Raw genomic sequence first — 16,290 nt, forward strand, 5'->3', positions numbered from 1 at the left:
TTAGATACGGAAATCTATATCAAGGATAATGAAATCCAAACAATGTTTGGATTTGATCAAGGGCACTGGATGCCTGAAACGCGTCATGGAGATTGAGGAGTGAGGAGAAATAAACAACTTTTCCGTCAAATTGTCTGGGTTTTTCATTTCTCACAGTTCGCCGAAAGGAAATGCTGTGAGCAGTGTTGGATGTATATTATTGCACTATTCCACCAAGGAACACACACTACTCCGGAGCAGGTGCCTGTCTTTTAGGGCGTGGTAGTGGGACCACGAATTCTATTGAGCTTGAATTTCTTCAAAAGAAGAGACTGCATTCTTGAGGGATGAAAATAACTCAATTTAATTAGACGAGTTACAGGTACAACGGAGGCGTTTTAGATTGAGCCTTCATCAACATGCTTACGTGCAGCCTCTCCATGTATTTTAAACATATCATTACCTACAACTTCCTGTGTCATCAAAAACTCATTGACATAGACATAGGACAAGAATGGAATGCATAGTCCACATTAGATTTCTTGGCCTCCATATTGGAACATGTCTATTTCCCACTGAAATCGCGATTAAATATTGCTTCATTATCCTTCACAGTCAATAATTTCTCTCATTGACAACGGGGGTTTCACTGTTAATTATTACATTTTATAATTATTTATTTCAAATTGATTTATAATGCTAGGAAATCATATATGAAAACATTTTTGATATAACACGCTGACATGATAGTGCTCTTTATGAGCCATTTGTTGAGTAATTCATTACATTGTTTATTTCAATTGAAATGCAATACACCTTATTGTGTTTATTGCTAGGAATGTCTATGGCAAGTAATGTATATTGGTAGCACGATCCATTGGACTAAACCAGCCAGTGAAGCAGGGTCTTGCATTACGCTCCATCACACCAGTTCTGGGTTAGATTGTAGCCTTTTATACAGTACTACATGCTATCTTGAGAATGTTATTCATATGAGGAGATAACCAAAAGTATGCACTATTTTAGTGACACATAAAATCTGATCAGAATATAAGGCAAGCATGGTTTTCCCCGTTTCAATGTTACCGGACCCAAAAAATGTGAAGTCTGTATTATGCTAGCAGCACATTGAGGCAGATGGACTGTGACTGAAAATGGACGTGGAGCTACATGTAATGCATTTGGGGCTTACAAACATAAATCAGCTTAAACTCTTGTACATATTATCAGAATAAGACGCTATTTTGTGAAAGGGCAAGCAAATAAAGGGAGCAAAATTACCACTGGAAACATGGAGACATTAGATACATTTTACTCACAGTTACTTTCAGTGCATCGACTTCCGATTTCAGGGTCTGTAGCTGCCTGTGGGACTCATTTGATTCCCGTTTAGCTTTGCGCAGGGCATCATTGTTCTGGATCGCAGCTGTAGAAAGTTCTGCAAACTGGGGTACAAAAGTAGTAAATTGTGAAAATTTGAATGATATAAAATCTATATAACAGTGAGGTGCAGGCTTCATGGTCTCACAATAAGACAAGCACAAGGCCAACATTACTGTCCATGTGAATTTAATTCACTAATAGTGCACTGCTGTTAATAAATCAGTCACACTTAATTTAATAAAATCTTTCAAATAGGGCACAATACCATAAAACTGAGATTTCATGTTGCCAAAATTCACCAGATTGAAGGGCATCGTCCATTGAGTCCATACTCAATCTGGAGCCCAAAAGCATATATTCGAAAAGCTGCTAAGTTTCCAAATACTTGTAAAATGAATGAAGTGCCATTTCAATCGTTATGAGTGCAAGTAGTGATACATGAGAAATATATAATCAGTGGGTAAATCCATGCCAGATGTACTAAACACTAGTTGCAAAATACTGGTTGCAGTGTTTTTGTGACTAGTGTGGTATTTTACTAACAAATAGGTCGGTTCACTAAGCACTGAAGCGTAGTGGGTCACAATTTCACCTTCTTCATGAATATTAATGAGGTTGGTCACAAAATTGGGACCTACTATGATTCACTGACATCACAGGGATGGTGGACTGCTGGGGTCTGAGATTGCTTTAGAATAAAGCAATTGTTTTTTTAAATGCATCCCATTTTCCTTAGGAAAAAAATAATTAGGACATTTCTTTTAAGAGTAGGCAGGGGAAAAAAAAATTTCTGTCAACATTACCTTTTGCAAAATGTCTACCACTAGCTTTCAGTAGTAAGTCATCTATTAATGCTTTACGACTAGATTTCAGTTGCAAAACATTCATACATTTCAACCAAATCACTATTTGCAAGGGGTGCCCTAAAAATGCCCTTTAAAAATACGGATTCAGGTTTATTCACACGTCCAAATCAGCCGCGGCCCGCACAGGTAAGAGCGGAAGGGCAGAGTGAGGAGGGATTTTGACGGACGATGACCAGGGTGAATTAATTATTTATTTCATTTTCCCTGGTCATCGTCCGTTGAAATTCCCCCTCACCCAGCCCCACCACTCTTACCTGTACGGCCACAGCTGGTCCAAATTGCAATTCGGTAACATGTTACTGATTCTCAATTGGGAATATTACATACAAAAAGACCATTTTGCAGTTGCAAATGGCCTTATTTTGTGAATTGGACCCGGTACGACCACAAAAAAACTTAGTGCATCTGGCTCCGAATTCTTAATAGTGGTAAAAATAATCTGTTGGTTCATGACCTTTGGTTTACGACAATGATGAATTGCCTTTTTGTCTATAATCTAATTTATATTAAATACCATTCTGTACCTTGGCCTTGTACCAATCATTTTCCTCAGAGAGGTTTTTGATTGCCATCTTTTCATACTGTAGGCGGACCTCACCGAGGGCAGCTGCAAGGTCAAAATTAGGCACATCTAGTTCAGTGATGTTGTTGGCTGGCTTCTTGATCATATGTGACTGAAGTTCCCAAATTTCCTGCGAACACAAAAAACAGAAGTGGCGGCAAACAATTCAAGAGGACAACCCACACCTAACCCAGAGGGGAAAGCAAGCTTTGTACGTTAAAGTAAAACAGTTTAAAAACATTAGCACATGGTTAATGTCATTTTATTGCAGTGAACAGCTACTTCCTCTGTTCTTTTTTCACTCTGTCAGTGTTTAATGTAGCTTCCACTGCAGCAGAGAAAATATAAACTGATTAAAACATACTTTGAGGAAAACTACTTTATTTATTGTAGGTGTTATTGGTGTTTGATTTACTTAAAGAGCATGCAACAGAATTCACTGAAGTAGCGTTGAAAGGTTTATGTTGCTCTTTTCCTTACCATAATCATGAATGTTTTAAAAAAAACTGTCCTGCAAAATATCTTACTTCATTGTGAAGCTTCATCAAAAAGTCGATTTCTTCTTGGAGTGTCTTTACTTTGCACTCCAGATCACGGCGTTCCTGTTTGACATTGTCAAGCTCCTTATTGAGACAGAAAACAATTGGAAGATGTTAGTAAATGCAGCTGTCCTCATTGTGTAGTCAACAGCATGTATGATACAATTTTAGGGTACTTTATGCATGCATGAAATGTAAATAATAATTATTCACTCGTCCCCTGAAATATTTAAAAAAAAATAGCAGTAAAACAATCCACCCTCCCCAATGATCTTAATGAAGACTGAGATGGTATATTTTCATGATTTCAACTCAGTGATAGGCCACAACCTCATGAAATTTAAGGAGGATTTGTTTGTGATCGCGGACTGGATGGCTTCAAACTACCTGCAGTTGAATGCCAGTAAGTCAGAAATTATGTTGTTCGGGAGAGACCGTGATATGTGGTCTGAGCAATATTGGCCAGATCGACTCAAACCAGCTCCCCTGCATAATTAGGCAGTTAAGAATCTCGGTGTTTGGATTGACAGTGGTCTCTCTTTTGATACCCAATCTAAATCTGTAGCTGGGACCTGTTTTGGACTCTTGGGAGGATTAAAACCTCTACTTGGCTTTTTTGTTTTGAAAATTCGTCAGACCATTGTTCAGGCTATGATTTTATCTAGATTGGACTATGGCAACTCTCTCTATTTAGGCGCCAATAAGTCCAGTATCTGGCGTCGGCAGAAAATACAGAACGCTGCAGCCTCCATTCTCCTGGCGCTCCCGAAATCTTGCTCAGTGTCCAAATTTCTACCTAAATTACACTGGCTGCCAGTTGAAAAAAGAATCCAGTTTAAAACACTATGGGGGTCATTAGGATGGCGGACGAACTTCCGTCCGCCATCCTGTCGTGGGCAGGGACCGTCCTCCATAAGGGCAGAGGTCCTGTGCCTTTGAATTGGGATGCACCCACCACAGTGGCGGGTGCATCCCGCATTTTTTACATTGCGGCGGGTGGTGCTGAAAGCACCGTCCTCCGCAATGCCAAAAATGCATGTTGTGCGTTTCAAAGCACAACATGACAGGCACCGCCATCATTAGGATGGCGGACGAACTTCCGTCCGCCATCCTGTCGTGGGCAGGGACCGTCCTCCATAAGGGCAGAGGTCCTGTGCCTAGAATTAGGATGCACCCACCACAGTGGCGGGTGCATCCCGCATTTTTAACATTGCGGCGGGTGGTGCTGAAAGCACCGTCCTCCGCAATGCCAAAAATGCATGTTGTGCGTTTCAAAGCACAACATGACAGGCAACCGCAAGGTACACAGTGTGGGCTACAACTCTCCCTCCAGAGAGGAGCGTGAGGTGTTTTATTTCATCCAATGTTAAGATGAGTGAGGGGTAGAGTGCAAAAATTAATCAAAACTAGTGAGTTAAAACTATCTCCACAAAGGACACAAAACTTGAATAGTTGTCCTAGGCGGATAGAGATAAAAACAGTGGGAAAATAGGGATATGGATGTTCCATATATGTCAGGTCAACATGACTAAAAGTTCGTGGCATTCGTCAGGACCAACATATTCTCACTCTGCTACAACGTGAAAAAAATTATAAAATGACCATACTTAATATATATGGAGAGCCAAGGAACCAGCTGCAATCTGGTCCATTATCTGTGAATAAAAACCTTTCACTTTTAAATCTGCTCAATATCCACAATATCCACAAAACCCATACACCCAGTTTTAGTGAGAACCAGGGCGATAACCATATCACTGCACACGTGTGAGATGGAATTATATCACCTCACCAATTTCTGACAGATCATCTACTTCTTCCTTCTAAGGTCCTAAATACACATGTCACAGGAATCTGGAATGTAGTGATCAAAATATTAAAATGAAACAATATAACACAAATTCTTTAGCACTTCAATTATTCACATGGGCATTCTCCATTACATAATCATGGTGTTCAATTCACTTGGTTAAACGTTCTTGATAGGCAAGCTTAAAGTCTAAGTCATCCAGGTTTAATATTTATCTTTATGGGGGACTCGAAGACTATCCAGCCAAATCATTCTACTTGAGGTGTTGCACCCGGCCGCCGGCAGACTAAAAGCCTCACTGCATCTGTCAGGTCCCCTCAAAACAGTAGCGCTAGAGTCACATTAGCACTACTCCATACTTGATTTGCGCGGCTAATCGTAAAGGCAACAATGCTTTTCTTACATGTTAGCAAAGCTGCAAGGTGGGTCTTATCGACTTTCCTGGAGCCTACGGCTGCTTCATTCAGGCCAAAAGGAAACCCGCCAGGCTTTGCAAACATTTAAATACCGTGCCTTGCCGGCATATCGCATCACAGAAATATCCTAATCATATCCGGTTCACAAACAGACACATTATTATTGCAAAACCTCGGGCCACTTCCGGTTCAAGGACAATACAAGTTAATGGCCTAACCCCAAATTTGGGTTTACAGAATTTGCCTATCTATACTAATATAATAAAGAGAGAGCCCAAACCTTTGAGGCAGATAATCTCAGGAACCACAGCCCCAATCACAATACCCAATACAGCGTTGGAAAGGGCAGTTGCAGCAGAAGGACATATGCTATGCAGGCGCCCACCATATACATTTAAAAGGTAAAAGAACCGTGCCAGCAAAGTAGTCCCTTGTGGGCGTGTCTGCGTTGTGCTGTGGGCGTGTGCTGGGGGCGTGACAAACGCTGGGGGCGTGTGATACGTTCTGCCCTTCATGCAATGTTTAATATTGTGTGCTGTGGGCGTGTGCTGGGGGCGTGGGCGTGTGCGGGGCGCTGGATTACGGGGAAAAAAAGCGAGCGTTGTGCCCAATATTTCATTGGTTTTTCTTCCCAGGTTCTGTATATTCCAGCTCCGGGTGTGCTTGCCCCGCGCTCCCAGTGACGTGCACCTGCTTTACTGTATGGAGGTCAGGCATGGCACCATTCCCAAGGACCGGAAGGAGCGCAAACAGGGGCCATTGTGCAGGAAATGTAATCTCGCCTTAACTTCCGGTGACGCCTGAAATGCACACTGGAGATTTTCCACTTCTGTTGCGCACAGGCCTCGCGCCATGCCCATCCGGACACAAGGCCCGGCTCCATGGAAATAGCAAGAAAGGGACTATCCCTCCCCCGGGAATATGTGATGATATTCCGCAATTTTTATAACGTGGTACTATTACTCCGCAAATACATCATTTCTAAAACTTTTACAACGCTTAAAATATCCCTGTACCCCAAAACCCAAACCTACCCCTGAACACTAAAAATACCCCTATACCCCAAAACCCAAACCTAGCCCTGAACTCTAAAAATACCCCTGTAGCCCAAAACCCATACCTATCCAGAAAAACGTGCTTTTACCATTCATGCATTTACAACGAATTTCGTTGTAAATGTATGCGTGGTAAAAGCATATAAAATGTAATGCCATGCGTTATAATGGCATTGCGGAGTCATGGTACTTTCGTAATGAAAGTATGCGGAGTGATGGTATGCGGAAAGAAAGTTGCGGAATAATGGGTGTTTACCCTCCCCCGGTAAGTACATTGGTGGCACGGCGGCAGACATCTCCAGCAACATACTCATCATTTTTCACCACCCATTTGAAAAATGCACAGGTCTCTCTCATTGATGGCCAGCACCGACATACACTTTTAGACACAACTCCCGCCACAAGTTCTAGAATTGCGAACTTTAGAGCTGGGGAGCTTAGTTCGAATCTCGGCATCAGCTCAACATCCTGTGATTCCAGGCAAATCGCTTTGTCTCCCCGAGCCTACCACAAATGAATGTGTTCTTCTGTAATGTAAATTGTGCTCATGCCATGTTGTCGAGTTTGCGCTATATAATATTGCAAGGAAAAATAAAGTAGGGAAACTCGAGTTCACACACTACTGAACGCGCACTCTTAAGTGCATCAGCAGTTCACTGTGAATCGGAGCGTTTCACAGGCCTGTCACAGATAAGAAATGCTATCAAAACGAAATCCTACAAAACAATATACTACTGGCCGGCAGCAATTCATACCTGGACACCGTCGGGACGGGCTGCTAGTAAAGTATAAAATTGTAGAAACATTATATTTCGCAATTGTCATTATTGCAGTCATCTCGTCGTGTGAACGGAGCTGCAAGGGTATTGGGAATCGTAGTTCTAAATGATGATTTAATTGCCAGAACTACAATCACTCTGGGAAATGTAGTTTGCGACAAAAACCAATCCCTGAATATCATGTTTTGGAATCAAGAGAACAATGGACAAAACTAATACCTGTCACACGTATATATCAATAATTGTTTGATTCTCAACTGTCTGTAATATACATGGGTGTACAAAACATGCTTACAATAATAGTGTTAACACGTCTGTGTTATCTATTACGCCAATTATGTTATGTAATTAGTATTACACACCATGTATTGTGCCAAAATAGAAGTGTAATCAAAATCTATATTGAACACCACGGTATATCCTTGTACAGTCCTATCTCATGACTTTTTGTACGGAATACACATCTCTGTTCACGCCTAAACAGTACCTTGTCAAGGGGCCCCTCGCTGGTATCATATCTAGGTTTATCCACCATGACCCATGAAAAATCATCCTCGGAATGGCCCATCTCTATGTAGTGTCTAGTCATGCGTGTGTTAGATTTCCTGCATCTGAAAGCACTACGGTGTTCATCCATTCTATGTTTAACTTTACGTGTAGTCATACCAATATATATTAGTGAGCATGGGCAAGTGATCATATAAATTACCCGCTCATATTACAATTGGTATATATCCTGAGTTGCCAAGGTATTTTTAAGCCCATATCCAACTGTTATGTTATTTTATATTTAATTTATAGAGCGCACAGCTACTCGAAAGTGTCCCGGCGCTTACGTCAGAAAAGAGAGAAAACCACACCCGTCAGCTTAAAAAAGCAGCGTTTTAAATTTTTTCTTAAACAACAGTGGATCCTGATTGCCCCGCAGAGTCAGGGGCAGCATATTCCAGGCCAGACCTGCTTTAGCACAAGAGAATTCCTGCCAAGTCGCTGGCACTTAAACGTCGGCGTCTGCATCAGCAGCTGAGAAGAGGAGCGCAGCTGTCTATCTGGTATATAGAAAGTGAACCTCTTCTGCAAATAGATAGGGCCTAGACCATAAAGGGCCTGATGAGCAATTGACAGCATTTTAAATTTAAGACGAGATTCAACCGGGAGCCAATGCAAAGTGCGCAAATAAGTGCAAACACTATGCCTAGATGACAAACCTCCAAGAAGTCTGGCTGCCGAGTTTTGAAGAACTTGCAGTTTCCTCACTAGAAATCCCGGACCGCCAACCAAAAGGGTATTGGCATAGTCTAAATGGGACAAAATCAATGCACGGACCACAGTTTCTCTGGCCGTGCATGGCAAAAAGGGAAGAAACTTCCTCAAGATCTTCAACGTGCCAAAACAAGTGCCGGCCTGTTTCTTTACTTGCGTCACAAAGTTCAGATTTTCGTCGAACCAGACTCCAATGTTTTTGGCAGCACCTTTCCTCTCACTAGGATGAGGAAAACCAGAAGGCCAGAGCCTCTCACTGAAGTCCGTTGAGAAGGAGTCATACAGCAACACTCAGACTTTCCTTCATTGCATTTCAGCTGTGCATTTGCCAGCCACTGAAAGACAGACAATGTTGGACTGTCACAACCGAGTCACCCTCCTTGCTCCAGGTAAACAACAACTGGGTGTCGTCTGCATAGGTCATCACCTTACCTCCCACTGACTCTGCAAGATAAAATAGTGGAGTCACGTAGATGTTAAAAAGGAGAGGGCTAAGTGATGACCCCTGCGGTACATAAAAAGTTGAAGGTCCCTGTTATAGTTGTAGCAGACTAGGATCGCTGAGAGAAAGCTAGGGGGGGGGTTTGTTTAAGTTTTTGTCTATTTGTCAATTAAACAAAGGATTTCACAAGGCAAACTACAGAGCTAAATATAATCAAATTACTAAAGTACACAAGAGTAAATGGCACTGCTACAAGGAATTATTATAAAAATATACAAGAGTTATTTTAAGCCTCCCATCTGGGTCACAATCTAAAACATAATACAAAACAATTTAAAATACCACCTGTAGTGGCAACGTCAAGTCAAGTCAAGTCAATAAATTTATATAGCGCGCTACATACCCAGAGGGTCTCAAGGCGCTTGAAGAGGGGTGGGGAATTACTTCTCGAATATCCAAGTTTTAAGTTGCTTTCTGAATATTAGGTGGTTTTGAGTGAGGCGAAGGTGTATGGGAAGTGAGTTCCAGGTTTTGGCTGCTAGGTAGGAGAATGATCTTCCTCCCATGGTGGTTTTGTTGATGCGGGGAACAGCAGCGAGGGCTTGGTTGGAAGAACGCAGCTGGCGGGAGCGGGTGTAGAAGGAAAGACGTGTATTGAGGCATTCGGGTCCAAGTTCGTAAAGAGCTTTGTGTGCGTGAGTGAGGAGGCGGAAAGTTATCCTCTTATTGACGGGGAGCCAGTGGAGGTCTTTCAGGTGATCAGAAATGTGTTCTTTACGTGGGATGTCTAATATGAGTCTGGCTGATGCGTTCTGGATGCGTTGGAGTTTTTTCTGGAGTTTTGCGGTGGTACCGGCGTAAAGGGTGTTTCCGTAGTCCAGGCGGCTTGTAACCAGTGCGTGGGTGACCATTTTTCTAGTTTCGGTAGGGATCCAGTGAAATGTTTTTTTGAGCATGCGAAGAATGTTGAAGCAAGATGAAGAGACGGCGTTGACTTGTCTGGTTATCGAGAGTGAGGAATCCAGGATGACGCCTAGGTTCCGTGCGTGATCCGTCGGGATGGGTGCTTTTCCAAGGGCTTCTGGCCACCAAGAGTCGTCCCAGGCGTAGGGGGAGGTACCTAAGATAAGGACTTCTGTTTTGTCTGAATTCAGTTTCAGACGGCTATGCTTCATCCATTCGGCTACCTCTTTCATTCCTTCATGTAGGTTGGTTTTGGCGATGTTTGGGTCTTTGGTGAGTGAGAGGATCAGTTGAGTGTCATCAGCGTAGGAGATGATGTTGAGGTTGTGTTGGCGTGTGATGGTCGCTAGGGGGCTCATGTATACGTTGAAGAGGGTGGGGCTGAGTGAAGATCCTTGTGGCACGCCGCAGATGACTTCAGTGGCCTCTGACTTGAATGGTGGGAGGCGTACTCTCTGAGTTCTTCCGGCAAGGAATGAGGTGATCCATTCCAGTGCTATTCCTTGGATTCCGATGTTTCTGAGTCGTTGTAACAGGGTGTTATGACAGACTGTATCGAAGGCTGCGGAGAGGTCGAGGAGGATGAGGGCGACTGTGTCTCCATTGTCCAGTAGAGTTCGGATGTCGTCTGTTGCTGCGATGAGTGCGGTCTCAGTACTGTGAAGTAGTGTGGCTCACTGGTTAGAGGCGGCAGACCCGAGAGCAGAGGACGGCCCGGGACCAGGGTTCGATTCCCGGCGCGGCAGGTTTCTGGACCAGGGTCAGCGGACTCGATAATTCTCTCGCCTCGGTGCCCACTCTGATCAGCGTTCACACTCGGCAACTCTGGGCATTAGCTTGCCTCATCTTCACTAACGGCCCCACCAGACCGCCGGGGATGCCTGGTCTCACCCTGGAGATACCCATTAAGGGACCATCTCTCAGGGAAGCCAGGAAGGGTTTCGCAGCGGTCGAAGCGCCTTGGGACCCCACGGGTAAGTAGTGCGCTATATAAATGCCTATACACATTACATTTACATTTGGCTCGGAAGCCGGACTGTGAGGAGTCGAGGGATTTGTTGGCTTCGAGGAAGGTGGCGAGCTGGTTGTTGACAGCCTTCTCGATGACCTTGGCCGGGAATGGAAGGAGCGAGATGGGACGGTAGTTTTTGAGAAGGGCGCTGAGTTCGGCGTGTTTCCAGCTTTCTGGGAAGGTGCCGGAGTTGAGGGAGCATTTGATGACGTCTCGGAGGTGTGGTGCTATGATGGAGTCTTCTTTGTTGAAGATGTGGTGAGGGCATGGGTCTGTGTGGGATCCTGAGTGGATGGAGTTCATCAGGCGGATGGTGTCATCAGTGGAGATTGGGTTCCAGTCATTAAGGATGTTCAAGGGGGGTGAAGGTACGGCAGAGGGTTGGGTGTGTTGGTCTCCGGGTTTGTTGTCGAAGCTGTTGTGGATGTCTGCGATTTTGTCGTGGAAGAACGAAGCTAGGGAGTCGCAAAGGGTTTGAGAGGGGGTGATGTCGTTGGAGTTGGCAGTGGGGTTGGTAAATTCTTTGACGATGTTGAATAATTCTTTGCTGTTGTGGGCGTTTTTGTCTAGTCGGTCTTTGAATGCGGTTTTCTTGGCAGTCCGGATCAATTGGTGGTGTATGCGTGGCGTTTTTGAGGGCGTCCCTGGTGTTGGTGTTTGGGTCTTTTTTCCAGGTCTTCTCAAGGGAGCGACAGAGTTTCTTGGATTTCTTAAGATCCTCGTTGAACCAGGGGGCGTTTTTGCTTCCTAGTTTGATTTGACGTTTTTTCAAAGGTGCTAGGTTGTCGGCGGTGTTGGTTAGCCATTGAGTGAGGTTAATGGCTGCTTGGTTGGTGTTCGATGAGTGGGCAGGGGGGTTTTGAAGAAGCGATGTGGAGATCTGGTCGATGGTGATTTTGTTCCAGTTTCTTCGCAGGGAAGGTTGAGGATGGTTGTGGGTTGTGGTCTTCTTGTAAACAAAGTGAACGCAGCTGTGGTCCGTCCATTGGAGAACTGTGGTGTGACTGAAGGAAATATGTTTGCTGGAGGTGAAGATAGGGTCGAGAGTGTGTCCTGCGTGGTGTGTGGGGGTATTAACAAGTTGTTTGAGTCCGAGGTTGCCGAGATTGTCCAGAAGGGTGGTGGTGTTGTTGTCGTTCCTCTTTTCCAGGTGAAAATTGAGGTCTCCCAGTAGGATGTAGTCTTCGGAGGAGAGGGCGTGTTGGGTGATAAAATCAGTGATGTCTTCAGTGAATTGTGCACGGGGTCCTGGTGGCCTGTAGAGGAGGGTGCCTCTGAGTGTGGTCTTGGGGTCGGTGTGGATCTGGAAGTGAAGGTGTTCGGCGCTAGAGAGGTTGACGTCCGAGCTGGTCGTGATGCGGATGGTGTTCTTATGTACAATGGCGATGCCTCCTCCGGTCTGGTTGACGCGGTCCTTCCGGGTGATCTTGTAGCCTTCCGGGATGGCTATGGTGATGTCTGGGGCTGACGAGGCGTTCATCCAAGTTTCTGTTAGAAAGGCGACGTCTGGAGAGATGGTGTCTCGTAGATTCCAAAGTTTGATGGCGTGGCTGTGGACCGATCGGGTGTTGAGTAGGATGCATTTAAGGTGGTTAGTGGCGGATCTCTGTTTGGTGTTTGTGGATGTGGAGTTGGTCTTGGTGCCGTCATACTTGCAGGAGTTGCATGTGAAGGGTCCATGGGTGTGTCCAGGTGCGGCTTGGGCGCAGTTGGGGAGTCGGCCGGCGTTTAGTGCTAGGAGGATGGATGCGTTGTACGTAATGAGGGAGGGGTGGGTGGTGCGGGGACCAGGGGGTCTGGCGCTAGGTGCGGTCCAGGCACGGACGGGCGTAGACGGGCTTACCTTTGGCGCACCTTCCGCGCGGCCGCAGCGCGTGGACGCTGCGCGTTGGGACATCTGCTTTTAATGGTTAGTGGAGGGGGCGGAGTGTGGGCGGGTCAGTTGGGAGGCGGTAGCGGGGAGGCGGGCCAGGGAAGAGCACAACAACAAAATGGTGGGAGGGATAGGAATCGAAACCAACACAGTACAATGCCAGCAATGAAGGAATGCACTGTAGGCAGTGAAAGCGCAAAGGACTGAATACTGCTGCGAATATGTAAAAGCGCTACCAAATGCCGTTAAGTTAAAGCGCTACCAAAATGAGCTAAGCACAAAGCGCTATGATTTTACACATGAGGGCTGATTGAAGGTGCTTCAGCTGTGGGCAAATGCAGTTATGTTAAAGCGCTACCACAAAGAGCAAAGCACAAAGCGCTATGAATAAGTGAAGCTAAAGAATCACAAGAGCTACGATACCACACACGAGGGCCGATTGAAAGCGCTTCAGCTGTGGGCGCTGGAAAGAAGATTGCAAGCAGGAGCCAGGGAGCGTGGGGGAGCAACCGTTCGGGACGAGGTCCAGGCGGTCACAGTCTTCTCTTGGAGGTGGAGGACGCTCTGTTCGTGGGTGGGCGGGTCAGTTGGGAGGCGGTAGCGGGGAGGCGGGCCAGGGGAAAGCACAACAACAAAATGGTGGGAGGGATAGGAATCGAAACCAACACAGTACAATGCCAGCAATGAAGGAATGCACTGTAGGCAGTGAAAGCGCAAAGGACTGAATACTGCTGCGAATATGTAAAAGCGCTACCAAATGCCGTTAAGTTAAAGCGCTACCAAAATGAGCTAAGCACAAAGCGTTATGATTTTACACACGAGGGCTGATTGAAGGTGCTTCAGCTGTGGGCAAATGCAGTTATGTTAAAGCGCTACCACAATGAGCAAAGCACAAAGCGCTATGAATAAGTGAAGCTAAAGAATCACAAGAGCTACGATACCACACACGAGGGCCGATTGAAAGCGCTTCAGCTGTGGGCGCTGGAAAGAAGATTGCAAGCAGGAGCCAGGGAGCGTGGGGGAGCAACCGTTCGGGACGAGGTCCAGTAGTAATAAAATGAGCAAATATACAGTCAAAGTTTGCCTTGTAAAATCCCTTGTTTAATTGACAAATAGACAAAAACTTAAACAAACCCCCCCCCTAGCTTTCTCTCAGCGATCCTAGTCTGCTACAACTATAACAGGGACCTTCAACTTTTTATGACTGAATATTCCCCTCCCTGACACACGTGACAGGGGAACCTCCCTTTCTTTGAGGACCCCTGCGGTACACCAGTAGTCACCCGCTTAGGCGCAGAGGCACACGGAGGGAGCCAGACCTGCTGCAGCCGACCCTCCAAAAAGAACCTAATCCATTTCAAGGCCATGCCAGAAATACCAATTTCAGATAGGCGGTCTAGGAGCAGGGAATGGGGCACAGTGTTGAACGCCACTGAGAGATCTAGCATAACCAAAGCTGCTCTCCCGCCGTCATCCAAACACTCCCGAATCACCTCCGTGACCTCTAACAAAGCTGACTCCGTGCTATAAGAGGCACGGAAGCCAGATTGTGCCGGATGAAGCAGACATGCCCCTGCAACAAAGTTGGTAAGTTGGAACGTAACCACCTTCTCGCATACTTTAGCCAGACTTGGCAGAAGCGAGATAGGCCGATAGTTCTCAGGCAACAGAGGGTCAAGTGACGGCTTCTTAAGTAGGGGGAGAATCAACGCATTTTCCATCCCTTTGAAACACAAGCTTCACGCAGTGATTTATTTACCATAAGATTCACTTCTAAGTTAATAATATCTGGCAAATCAGACAGAAGCCTTGCTGCACACGGGTCGTTAGGTGAGCCGGACTTAAGGGCCTTAAGGATTCTGAGAGAGCTGGCAGAATCAACCGGCCTAAATTCAGAAAAGGTAAAGTCAGGTTTAACCACAGGCTTAGGCAGCGCCAACCCAACACCGGAATTCCTGGAAGAAATCGAAAACGTCTCTTAGATACTAACGATTTTATCCCTTAAAAATGATGCCAAGGTGTTACACCAGGTCTCTGAAACCGGTGCCACTGCCACCTGGGTGCTAGGGGCAAAAAAACTCTGCACAATTGCAAAGATTTCTTATGGGTTGTTGTTGGCCCGCTCGATGCGAGCAGAATAGTGCTGGCCTTTGGCCTCTCCTATCGCAGCATAATAGAGTTTTTGTTTAGTTCTGAGAGTGTTTTTATCAATCCGGCAGTAGCCACTGGAGCCCCAGGCTCTCTCTGCTATTTTGCACACATGTTTCAGAGTCCTCAACTCAGGAGTAAACCACGGCTTAGAGGGGGACTCTCTCCTCAGCTTTGGCTGACATGGTGCAGACAGAGTAGCCCCCGAGCTAGCAATCCAGTCAGCAAACGGAGATACATTTTCCTCCAGATCCCCCAACAGGGAAGGCCTGGAAGCTGCCAGAGAAACAATCAGCAGACCCGGGTCCATTTTCCTAATGGCTGGGGGTCGGTGGCAGATGGCTGGTCGTGGAGAGTTCTTCATTGCCCGTGAAAAAAATATGGGAAAATGATCCGACCAGGCAACCGGCCTTGGCCTTGACACCGATATAGGGAAATTAGTACAGATGGTATCCAAAATGTGCCATCCTAGGTGGGTAGGAAACATAACTGTTTGTGAAAGGTTAGCCAGAGGAAGGGCAGCCAAAAGAACTATAGAATCAGTGATGCCAGTGTGGTCCAGGTGGAGCTTGACATCACCAAGAAAAACATAATTTGAGAAACGCAGTGCACGCTCTGCCAGCGCATCCTCACAAGTATACAGAAAGGTCCTGGCTGGCCCAGGAGGCTGGTAAATCAGGGACCCCCCCCAAAAGTAAAGTGGGCTGAAAGTTGTAAACTAAAATCCAGACCCTCACAATCTCCCCAAAGGGTGGATATTTCACTGTGGAGGGACCAACCTTCCCTATACCAAATGGCTAGACCACCACCTCTGCCAACATGGCGATCCACCCGATGGACTTTGAAACCAGCTGGTGTAGCCAAGGCCACGATGGGGTTAGAGAAGGCGTCAAGCCAAGTCTCAGTGACAAACAATATGTCCAGACCGTTGTCAGTAATCAGATCAGCAATGTCTACATAATGCTTCTTGACTGATCTAGCATTAATGAGACAGGCACTGTTATTCCCCGACCTAAGTGGGTCAGCTAACATATCAGTTGGCAGCGGCAGGGGCTCCGGTGAAAATCTAAACCCACAATCCTCACAAACATAGTCCCTAGTAGGTCCTATTTGCCCATCTCTATGGGATGGACAGGGAAGGGGTTTCAGGGATTTCAACAACTCACTTGATAAGTGGATGACATTACTGCTCCCAGAGTC

At 45.7% G+C, this 16,290-nt stretch overlaps 1 protein-coding gene across 1 annotated transcript in view; it reads right to left on the minus strand.

The window, feature by feature from the left end:
• Positions 1-16,290, minus strand: part of LOC144784144 (vimentin-like) — a 33,231-nt gene that overhangs the window by 3,115 nt on the left and 13,826 nt on the right. The window contains exons 3-5 of the mRNA XM_078662820.1: positions 3,318-3,413; positions 2,753-2,920; positions 1,299-1,424 (exon numbers count right to left, since the gene is read on the minus strand). Of these exons, the coding sequence (XP_078518946.1) occupies positions 1,299-1,424; positions 2,753-2,920; positions 3,318-3,413 (390 nt within the window). The remainder of the gene's footprint in view (positions 1-1,298; positions 1,425-2,752; positions 2,921-3,317; positions 3,414-16,290) is intronic.

The sequence above is a fragment of the Lissotriton helveticus genome, chromosome 10, assembly GCF_964261635.1.
Source record: "Lissotriton helveticus chromosome 10, aLisHel1.1, whole genome shotgun sequence".
Taxonomy (NCBI): domain Eukaryota; kingdom Metazoa; phylum Chordata; class Amphibia; order Caudata; family Salamandridae; genus Lissotriton; species Lissotriton helveticus.